Here is an 11,231-nt window from a genome sequence, read left to right as displayed (position 1 = left end):
TTGGCTCCAAGAGTCAGGTCTGCACCAGAAGAACCTGAAACCAGGAGATTCTTTATTGCAAAGGTACAAAAGCAGTCACAGCAGCGACATGTACAGCAATAAATTAGGTGGTGGCCATGAGACAGGGTCAGGGTGGGCACAGACAAAGGTCCACAGCATATATCTCTTCTCAATAATTTATACTGGGGGAAAAAGTAGCACAAAAATAAATATTGAAATGAAATGCAAGTAGCCAGGTGGCCAGGACAGACTGGGCCATGCAGTGAGCGTGTGTTCCAGCCGCCCTGGCAGGTAGAGTCCTACCTTCTTTGGGAAGTTTGAGGAGCCGGACAGAAAACAAACCCACAAAACAAAGAGGTCCTTGTCTTTTTTCTTAAAATAATAATAAAAATCCACATATTAAATTGTGACAATGAAATTTCAAGGGTCTGAAAAGAAAAGCAGAAGGTGCTGCTTCTTTCCCAGGCCCTGGACCAAGGCTCTGGGCAGTGACGGTAGCTCCGTCCACCCTGGAACCAAGGGCAGGGCACCTCCCATGCCCCAAGCCAAGCACCACAGGCCAGCAATGGGCAGCAACCCATGGCCAGTGGTCACCTGCCTGCTGAGTCCTATGAGATGGGGACACAGGCTCCAAGACTGGACAGAACTTGTATTGCTATAGCCTGCTCTGAGGGGCCATGCACAGCACCTGCAGGGTCAGGCTTTGTCCAGAGCCCAGTGTGCCTGGCACCATCTGCAGGCAGGAAGACCAAGGGGAGGCAGCAGACATCCTCTGTCCATGGCAAGCAGCAGAACGCAGGAAGGAGGGCAATTTGTCCCACCCCACCCACCATCCCCTGCGGCTCTGCACTAACAAAGATCTACAGTATCAAACTGGAAAGGAAAAATTGTTATGAAAATTCTGTAAGATAAAGTATGTATATAATTTTATATATATATTCTTCTCTTTCTTTAAATATTTCCCCATGGTCCTTACTGATATCCAATATGGATTACCTACCATGGCTATGGTATCAACAGCTTTTGTTAAGTGCCCAGTGGGGCCTTTGCTCTTTGTGGATCCCATGTGCCTTGGGCTATTGCCCAGCCGGCCCTGAGCAACCCCGGGCCAGGAGGATGACCAACCGCTGCACCCCAGTGCTGCCGCAGACTCCCAGACACTTCTATCCACTAACAGTAGACACACAACCAGGCCACAGCCCTTGGGGCTGTCTGTCCTTTGGGGCTGTCCACTGCCCTCCTCCCAATGTAGCCAACATCCTGCAAGTGAACTTGGTGGTTTGCTGGGGGTCTCACTATGTAGGTGGAGGGCAAGCCATGAGGGAACTGGAAGTCCCTGCACTACCCCTGCTTATCACACATGAAGGCTTCTGGTGGCAAGACATAGGGCTGGCATCCCACCAGCTCACAATGGTGGCCCTGCTGAGGCCCCTGTCCCAGAGGGGCCCTGTGGTGATGCTCAGGGGAAGGAAGCCAGAAGGATTCCAAGAGCATCAGCATCTTAGGAGTTTTATAAAGCAAGAGCAGGAGGTGCCAATGACAGTTAAGCACCACACCCACAGCCTACCTAGGCTGGACACAATAAGCCTGTCCCAGCTAGGGCCCTCTGACCTCCATATAGCACCACCCAGACCCCTCCACATCCCAGGACCTGGGTCCCCTTCCCTGGCTCCTGCCCCATCCTCCCCACCTGACCACTCTCCTCCTTCCACAATGGAAACTACGATGACCCCTGGCCTGTGCCACAGAATATCCTCCACTTCCACCTCAATGGCCACCAAGCTTCTCTCCTGACCACAGCAGCCCTTCCCTGCAGGCCCCCCAAAATCCCCCTTCTCACCCACACTGAGCACAGCTAGTGAGCAGTGGCTCCAGGAAGACCAAGCCTGCTCCCTGCTGACTGGTGGGAGACTCCTGTCCCCAACTCCACCTGTGGGTCAGATCCTGCACCTCCCTGGCTGACCTCCTTGGGTCACAAAACACAGGGACATTCCGTAACATGCGCACTACTCTGATACTACTTGACAAGCCCTTCCCACCTGACCCAGCTATTCCTCCAAGGATAGTGCTATGGCCATGGGTGCTGTGATGTCAGGCAGATGAATGAATACACACACACACACACACACACACACACACACACACACACACACACACACACAAATTAGCACCCTCAGGCATCCCCTCCCAAGTCTGCCTCACAGGGGCCAGGCATGAATGTAAGAGCTAAAGCAGGTCACAGTGCATTTCCATGGGGACAACTGGAAGATCAGAGCTGCCAACAGGCCCCCGCCTCTCAGGGTGGCCAGAGCTTGATGGGGGCTGGCTGGTAGGACGGGGCCAACAGGGTGCTCGCAGAGGCATGGAAGATGAGCCCCCTGCACCCAGCCACAGCGCCTTAGGACTCTAACAACTCTTATAAACAGACACATCTAGGGAGAAGGGGTGGCGTGAGTGTGCGTGTAGGTGTGAGTGTGCATGAGTGTGCGTGTGGGTGGCAGGTGGCTCTGGCTCACAAGAGCCTACTCTCCTTCCTGGGCCGGCCACCAGTCCTGCTGTCCCTGCCCTTGGCCCCAAGAGGTCCGCAGTGCACAGATGCTCAGTTTGTGCCAGGGATCCAAGGGCAGGCATTGGGGACGCGGCCCCGGCAGGGACTAGGATGCAGCCGAGAAGGGCACAGAAGTAGAGGAGATGTCGGCGGACTTGACGATGGTGATGACGCTGGTGGTGGCCACCTTGGTGGGTGTGATGGGTCCGCGGGCCACGGTGCGGGCAAAGGTCTGCAGGGCCTCATACTTGGCCCGTAGGGCGTCGAGCTCCAGCCGCATGCTGCTGTTCTCACGGGCCAGCTTCTCCACCTCCTGCTGCAGCTCCACCCGCTGCCGCTCCAGCTCTTCCTTCTGGGTCACCCGCTTGATGCGGCAGCTGGCTGCGTAGCCGCGGTTCTTGAGCGTGCGCCGCCGTTGCTTCAGGCGCGTCACCTCCTCCTTGGTGAGCCCCCTCAGGTGCTGGTTCAGCTCCCGCACTGACATGGACACCAGCTCATCATCGCTGAGCACCGGGGCGTTCTCACCCGTCTCCTTCTTAACCTGTGGGGCCGCAGAAAAGGTCAATACCAGAAGAACTTAGAGCCCCTCAGGACTTGCCCCCTGGAGCCCAGAAGCCCAGTGGAGTCTCACCTTCTGCACAGGCAGCAGTGTGATACTACAAGGCTACACTAGGCACCCCACTGGTCCCACTGCTGTCACTGTGGCCCTCTTTGAACAGGGAGGACAGGCAGCTGCTCCCCGCGGATGGCCAGTGGTGATGTGACCACCTCCCATCACTGCCAGCCCTCAAACTACACGAGGACACACCTCCATGAGGTACCCTGGCCCTGTATGCGCTCGAGCTGGGGATGAACACAGGCAGGTGTGCAACCAGCCCTTCCTGACACCCAGTCATCAGGGCAAAACAGGGGTCTGGCCAGCAGGGTTACCTCACATGGAGGGACCCCAGAGGTGTAAGGCCCATACACATGTGGAGCTCCAGCTCTGCACACAGCTCCCAGGGGATCTGAGATAAGAAACCTAGGCCCCGGTCAAGAAAGCTGAGGGGACCCTGGGGTCAGCAGGAGCCAGGCGCTCACCAAGGCCACTCAGCCACACCTGATACTAGAGGATGAGCTCAGGCAGAAGCAGGCCCTGTTAACACAGCCCCAACTGTCCCTCAGCCTGGGCCAGCTCCCTGCACACCGAGAATTTGTCACCCACCTCCCCAGCCAAGGACTTCTTCCCAGTGACGTTCCCATCTGTTCCTAGGGACAGGCCTTCTGTATGCCCCAGAAACGGTCCTGGGAAGGAGGACCTTCGGGGGCCTGTATGGGACGGGGTCCCACGTGCAGCCCCGCCCGATTTACCTTTAATGCCTTATTCGGTTTGGGATTCGTCGTCATAACCTGGGCACAGTCACCAGGGCAAAGCCACTTAGAAATCGTACCTGGAGAGACACAGAAGGAGCACAGGAAGCTAGGGTTAGGCCTGGCACTCAGAAGCAAGGTGCTTGGGGAACTTGGGTCCACCTTCCTGCAGCCAGGCAGGCACCATACCCTAGAGACACCCTCAGGAGCTCTCTGGGGCTCAGGCAAGATCCAGCTACCAGCATCAGCCCAAAGAGAAGCCAGGAGGCAAAGGTCCCCAGGCCTGTCAGCACACACTGTCCCTTGATGACCACCCTCGTCCAGCATGTGTTGGGAGCCACCAGCGCTGTGGGGTGACCACCAGGCGGTGGCCAAGTGTTGTGTCTGGTTTGACTCTGCTCCTGAACTCAAAAAAGACATCTGTACCATGAGGACAAAGTGCTGCGCCCTAAAACCAGAGACCAACCTCAAAGCGTCTTCCAAGAAGAACCATATCTGGCCCCAAAGACATGTGGCTGGCTGGCCACTGGCTAGCATCCCTGCTGGGCAAGCCTTGCCAACCCAGCCTGGGTCCCTGGGGACAGGAAGGGTCCCTGCCATTGCCAAGTCTCATTCCCAAGACAAACAAGGCAGGTAACCTGCCACCCCTTCCCAGGCCCACCCCCCTCACAGGTACCCGGGACACCTACCAAGGAGAAGGAAACTGCAGCGGTGACACTACCACCTCAACCTTGTGGCCCCGAAGGTGGGCAGAAGCTCTTAGTGGACAGCAGGTTCAGAGGCTGCAATCAGGGACAACAAGAACTGTAGCCACCTCCTGGGCTCCTCTACTGTCTGCCGGGAGTTGTTGCCGCCTCCTGCCAGCCCCCTCGCCCGCCCTTCTCATTCTCCAGTCTGCATTGTGTCACACATTCTAATCATTCATGAAAAACCCAGCCAAAGCATCCCAGACATGATTCCCCTATGATAGTTGCCATGGCGACCTTGGGAAGCAGCCAACCCCTGATGGTTGTCATGGAAATGGAGAAGCCCAAAAAAAACTGCAATCATGATGACTCCAGGTCAGGCCTGTGCAGAGACATCACGAAGTTGTCAGACAGTAAACAAACTCATTCATCCCGGACAACAGGGACAGGGGTGGGCGTGGAGGTGGAAATCCTGGGCTGGGCACCCCCCCAATACTCCAAACCCAGACCCAGTGAGTTGGGCAGAAGCAGCGCTGGAGAAGTACACAAAAGGGTACAGAGAGGACATAAATTGGGCAGCCGGGAATTGGGCCTGACCCCTCCAACTTAGGGCCTGTCTCTATTGTGGTCCCACCTCTCTACCCCCCACCCTCTACCACTGGAAGGCTGTCAACTTGAGACAGGGCCTGGGCTCCAGGCTTTGGGCACCTGGCACCCTGGTGACAACCGGTCTGAGGTCTGAGGCCAGCCTGAGGGAGCTGCAGGTGTCCTTGCTCTGCAACCTGGAGGGACAAAGTAAGCATCCTTACAGGTTACACCTGGGCTCAAATGGGACAGACAAGCAGCAGTTGAGTGACCCCACTGGGAGGTAAGCCCTGGTTTTGTGAAAAAAACATGACCCCATCTCACGGCTGGCATACAGTAACACTGGAGAAGCCACAGCTCCCATCACCCCGTGAGGGACTGCAGGCGCCAGGGGCCTGGGAGCGCCCTGAGAAACTTTCCCGTGCCCAGGGAGGAGGGGCGGGCATCTCTTCCAGCTTAGCCAGCGTCAGTGACATAGCTATGTGGTGAGTCACTGGCTGTTTACAGAGCCTGCTCACATTCCCACACAGGACGCCCCTCCCACCCCTCACGAGCTCCCTGGGGGCCCTGGGGCCAACGGAAAAGGAAGGTGGCGGGAAGGGGCCTCTGGTTGGGTCTTTGGGAGATAGGGGACTGCTTAGCCCAGGCCAGAGCTCAGTGCAGGGACCTTTTCACTAAGGAGATGCCTCTATGACAACTGTCCAGACACGGAGGCGGCCAGATACACACAGGACAGGGGCTCAGGACCCAGGGAGCCCTACAAGGGTTGGCTGGGGTACCAGGATGGCAAGATGGGCCCCTCCCCTGGCTTGGACCCCACTGTCTGCTGGCTCTGAGCCTACCACATCCACCTCGCAGGGCTTCCGGGGCTCCAAGATCACGGAGAGAAAAGCATCCCACAGGGTCCCTGGTGGGGCCCAGGCAAAGGCCACAGTGGGGTCTGAGCACAGGGCACTTTCTGCGTCCTCAGCCTTCTTAAGGATGACACTCAAGGACAGTGTGGCTGTGGACACACTGCCTTCCTGATGGCCTACTCTACTGTGGTCGAACTTACAGATGAGTAAATGAGTGTGCCTCAGGAGCCAGGGTCCCCAAAGGAATGAGGGGTGGAAGCAAAGTGTCCAGAGATATCCCACCCCAGCTCCCAGCCCTTGAAAGCCCCAGGATGGGCCTAACAGGTGAGCCAAGAAAGAAGCCCAAAGCGGGGCTCCTGGACCACGCCCCATTCCCTGCCAGCTCCCAGGGCTGGGTCCTGGGTGCCCTTCCAGCATGGTGTCACACAGCCCGTGCCTGATTCTTCAGGCAAGGGACCCCGTTCTGTAGGAGAACCCTGGGCCCTCTGTGGACAACCTGACATCATCTGCTCAGCCAACTTCTCAGCAGCCAGCCCACCTGGAAAGTGAGGCCTGGGTGGGCCGCAGGTTAGTCCTGCCCTTCCTGGCATGCACTTTTCATGAACTGAGTATGTGGATAGGACAGGGCTGGTACTCACCCATGCCCCAAACAAAGTACATACATCCAGTTCAGAATTAAAGTTGCTTTGAAACATCAAAGGCAGAAAACAACAACTGGTGGCCTTTGGAAAGAAGATCAGAGGGGAGGATTTGCTCTACCACTGAGGTACCCCAGTCCCAGGGAAAGTTGTGTATGTGGGAAAAATAGTGAAACAACATTTGAAAACATTCTGAAGCCAGGTATGGTAAGACACACCTGTAATCCCAGCTGAGGCAAGAGGACTGCTGCAAGTTCGAGGTCAAAGTGGGCTACATAATGAGACTCTGTCTCAGAAAACCAAATAAATAGCTCTAAAGAAGCTCTGTAAGACATTAATCCTCATGCAGTCTCAAGGCCACAGGAAAACCCAGAGAGACTCCTCTCCAAACCTCTGATTAGAGATGGCAGAAGCAGGAGGTCCTGCCAGGTAATAGGGCACTCGAAACCCTCAGCCACAGGAAGCCTCATGGAGGTCGGCTTCCCTCCCATCCTGGCCCAAGGCGGGTGTCCAGCCTCAGCAACTGGCCAGCACAAGAAAAAAATCTCTTCAGCGATTTTTGGGAGGACCACTGTGAACCTTCTAACATCCACTAGCCAACACTACGCAGACCTGACACTCCTGAGCTTCGCAGAATTTTGGAAGAGTTGCTAGAGATGTTAGCATCTCAAGGACCAGCCTGGGATCCTGGAGCTCAGAGTTTTTGCTGCGTGTACCACTCCCTGATCTAAGAGGGTCGCCGTTCACCACTGATCCCTTGGGTCCCCAGATAGCCCCTTCCCCATGCAGCACCTTTCAGGTGACTGATGCTCTAACGGAAAAGGTCAGGCTTTCAACCCAGAGCCAGAAATGTCATTGTGAGGTTCATCTATGCAGGTCATCAGGTTTATCACAACATCTCAAAAAGAAGGCCAGCCAGCAGCTCAGAGGTGCTAACTCGATGTAACTGGGGAGCAGAAATAGTGAGCTCCTCTATTCCAGGACAGATGGAGGCAGAAGGCCTGAATCCCACAAAAAGCAGAGCAGCACCTTACAGAGGACTGGAATCCTAAGCCTGGGCATCCTTGAGAGCAGGACAGGTACCCAGCTCAATGGCCCAGAAACCGCCCTTTCAGGAAATAGGAGAGGCAGTGACAGCTGCCTTCCACCGTGAGGATCAATTTTTACTTTTCAACTTCCAATGTGGCTACTCCACTCAGGAGCTGGGAGCCTGCAGAGAAGCACCCAAAGCTGAGTACCCTTCTCAGGGACCACAGGGCAGGTGACACTATGCTGGTACCCAGTGGTACCTGCCATATAAACAGGTGTTGACTAACTGGAGACCCAGCTGGCCTCCTACTCTGCCCACTCAGGACCAGGAAGGCTCTCCCTGCCTCCCACCCAGGACACAGCCTCCCTGGTGTGCAGCACCAGCTTCCATCACCCCTCCACTCCCAAGCCCACACCAGCCTGCAGCCAGGCCTTGGCTGGCTGCCCTCCGGCAAGCCACGACTGTCTGCCCAACTTGGAGGACGTCTGGTCACCTTGCATTTGCAGTCTGAGGAAGCTGTGTCATCCCAGCTACATCCAGAGGTGACTCAGGCAGTGGCTGCCATGCCTACAGTGGCTGCATTGTACCCCTCCTCCAGCAACCTCCACCCTCATGCCTCTACCCCAGGTCTCCCATCCCTGGCTTACTGAAGGGTCCCAGGCTGCCAGCTCCCCTTCAAAATCCTGTTCTGGGGGCTGGGGATTTAGCTCAGCAGCACAGTGCCTGCCTGGCAATCACAAGGCCATGAGTTTGATTCCCGGTACCGGGAAAAACCAAAAAATAAAAAAATAAAAAAAACAAAATTTTGTTCTCTTCTCATGTCCTGGGGTTCCAGCCAGCTCCCACCCTCTTCATATAGCTGGACATGTCCCCTGGGAAAACCCAAGGGCCAGACCTGCCTGTCCCCCTACCACTTCTTCGTCTGTATCTCCAGCTTGGATGGTGACAGCCACCTCTCATGGTGTCACTCTCATGGTGCAAATGGCCCCCAGCCCTACACCTCTCTTCTTCCTCTGTGCCATGGCCCAGGTTTGATGACCTTGTCCTCCCAGTTCTTCTGCCCAGACCACAGGCCAGCTCCCACTCAGGCCCTAGCTTCTGTCCAGGACCCAGCTTTGGTTTAACAGGACCTCAGCTTTGATCTTGGTGCCTCACATGCAGCCCCCACTGGCAGGAGGAAACAGTCCCAGGCACCTCCTGAGCTCTGCCCCCACAGCCCTGTCACCATTTCAGTCCTCCTCCAGTGGACCCTTCCGCACTGGGCACATGGTCCCCAACATCCTCCAACCCAGGCTTCTTCCAGAAAGCCCTCCCAGCTGCTCTCTTTGGGGTAGACCATTACCCTGAACCAAGTCTAGTTCTAGAACTTTCTGTTGACAAGCTGACCTCCTCACTGTACAGATGAGCTCCAGGCAAGCAAGGAACATGCTACCTGCCCCATTCCAGGGTTCCAAGACACTGGAAAAGGTCTGGGCTCAGGCAGAGCAAGGGTCCCAGGAAAGGACAGCTACAGAGAGTAAGCAGGCACCCAACCAGACTCAACTCCAGCTCCCAACCCAACCTGGCCCAGGTGAATGAACTTCATGATCACTCAGGTTCCTCCTGTCTACTAGCTCTGAAATGCTACGGTTTTCAGATAACGCTTTCAGTTTCCTGAAACTGTAAGGAAGAGGAAACATGACAAGTCTGTGACTTATAAAAAGCAAAAGTAAATACCGGAGCAACATATCTTCCATTAGCAGAGAACGGAGAGGCTGGGGAGGGGAGTGTGAGTCACTGTTTACAGCTCTCAGGAGCAGCCGCACAGAGAATTCTCCCAGCTGGCCGCATTTCCATTTCCCGTGTGGACTGGACCCGAAATCCAGAAAGTCCACTTCAGAAACCTTTAGACTCAGAAACAGCCAGAGCAGAAACAGGCACAACTTCTAGACAGCAAGCTGCTTTGCCCAAGAGTGTAAACAAACCCTCCAGCCGTCACAGGGCCCCAAGTGAAAGCCCGAGTTGTGGACAAAGAACAGTCCAGAAAACAGTCTAACTCCACGGCGGTGGCTGTGCAAGTGTGGAGAAAGACTAGAACTCAGACGGCCCCGACCTTTGTAAAAGCCAGTTCACCAGTACCCTCTGCCCAATTCTCATTTTTAGCAACCACCTGGAAAGTACGCAACACTGTACTTGGAACCATTCCCTCCAACTCTGGCTTGGTTCAAGTACAAAAGGCGAATGTGCCCCAGAGAAACCTGGTTTGCTTTAATAAATGTTTTATTTGGAATAACAAGGTCTAGTTTTAAATTATAACAGCAGCCTCTCTCCACCAAGGTCAAACTCACACTTTCCTAATGGACTACCTATGGAGGGAAGGTCTCATACACAGTGGGCCGCTCACAGCGCAATATGCGTAGGTGTACCCCGAGGCCCGCAAAGCCCTGCTCCACCAATCCTGATCCCGACACCTTCTTAAAATCTCCCTGGCCTGCAAACATCCAGGGGATCGCAGGACTAGCCCACTGTACCAACTGCGATGTCAAAGGCATAGCAAGACCTCATCAGTGCCCACTGAGGGGTCTTAGAGGCCATCCTGGCCAATCAAGGGAGGGGAGGGACCATACTATACAGATTTCTATCATGCTGCCACTGTGAAGGGTTTTGGGTCTGGGTACTTCCCGAGGCCCCGCACCTGGCAGAAGGATGGATCTCTGCTGATCAACAGGTGTATGAAATGTTAAGAGCATACATTCTGCTTTGGGTACAGGATCTCTATGGAGGGCAAGTGAGGGCACACTCACTCCAGGAGATCAGAGAGAGCAGGGGGCTATGAGCATCCCCAAACTTGGACTGCTCCACTATCATGGAACTGACTTCACAAAGCAAGGCGTGAGAGTGAGGGTCATGGCCAGATCCCCTCTTCCTAAGGCAGACAGGCAAGCTCCAGAGATCACTAGGCTTCCTGGGGTATGCGGCTTTCTAGATTTGCTTCTGATTTCTCCTGGGCTCACAGGTTTCAAGTGTGCAGAGGCATACAGACTAACATACTTGTTGGTTAACAAGACTGTGGCCCAGGAAAACCAGCCTTTAGAGTTGGAAGAGGCCTTGGCCCCTGACCACACCTGAGGAAAGTGACGGAAGTGACACGCTCGCCAAGACTGTCACCTGCCGCCCTCCCCACGCACAGCCACCACATCTGGCCCCTCCTTCCGGCACCCCCCGGTAGGTCATCTGACTAGAGAGTGGCGCCAGCCACCGCAGCCTCTGGGAGGACTGGGTCACCCCTGCTCCCCCAGGAGATGCCTGGTAGGGGGGTCGGAAGCCTGGGCTCCCCGCGAGGCGGAAGCAGCCGGGGCACTGACGCCGCATTCCGCACGTGCTCACTGCACGCTCAGGTGCGCCCCCAGGTGCGCCGCGGCCTTTGAGGGGTCGGCGTCAGAGTGTGGATCCCACCGACGCCCACGTCGCGCGGGACCCTGCAGCACGTGCGCTGGGCCCAGCCGTGTCCGCGCGGAAAGGCGGCCGTCGGGGCAGGTGCGCGCCCCGCGGTCCCACCTC

At 55.9% G+C, this 11,231-nt stretch overlaps 1 protein-coding gene across 2 annotated transcripts in view; it reads right to left on the bottom strand.

The window, feature by feature from the left end:
- Nucleotides 1-11,231, bottom strand: part of Mafk (v-maf avian musculoaponeurotic fibrosarcoma oncogene homolog K) — an 11,579-nt gene continuing 348 nt past the window's right edge. The window contains exons 1-3 of one of the 2 annotated variants that reach the window (XM_005397810.2): nucleotides 4,588-4,686; nucleotides 3,899-3,978; nucleotides 1-3,089 (exon numbers count right to left, since the gene is read on the bottom strand). In XM_005397810.2, coding sequence (XP_005397867.1) covers nucleotides 2,655-3,089; nucleotides 3,899-3,934 — 471 coding nt within the window. In that variant the 5' untranslated portion in view covers nucleotides 3,935-3,978; nucleotides 4,588-4,686 and the 3' untranslated portion in view covers nucleotides 1-2,654. Of the gene's footprint in view, nucleotides 3,090-3,898; nucleotides 3,979-4,587; nucleotides 4,687-11,231 lie in introns of those variants that run through there. The other variant, XM_005397809.2, reaches the window with a different exon arrangement.

This window comes from Chinchilla lanigera, unplaced genomic scaffold, assembly GCF_000276665.1.
Source record: "Chinchilla lanigera isolate Chin_1 unplaced genomic scaffold, ChiLan1.0 scaffold00059, whole genome shotgun sequence".
NCBI lineage: Eukaryota > Metazoa > Chordata > Mammalia > Rodentia > Chinchillidae > Chinchilla > Chinchilla lanigera.
Note: the sequence above shows the minus strand (reverse complement) of the source record. Positions and strands in the feature narration are given on the sequence as shown.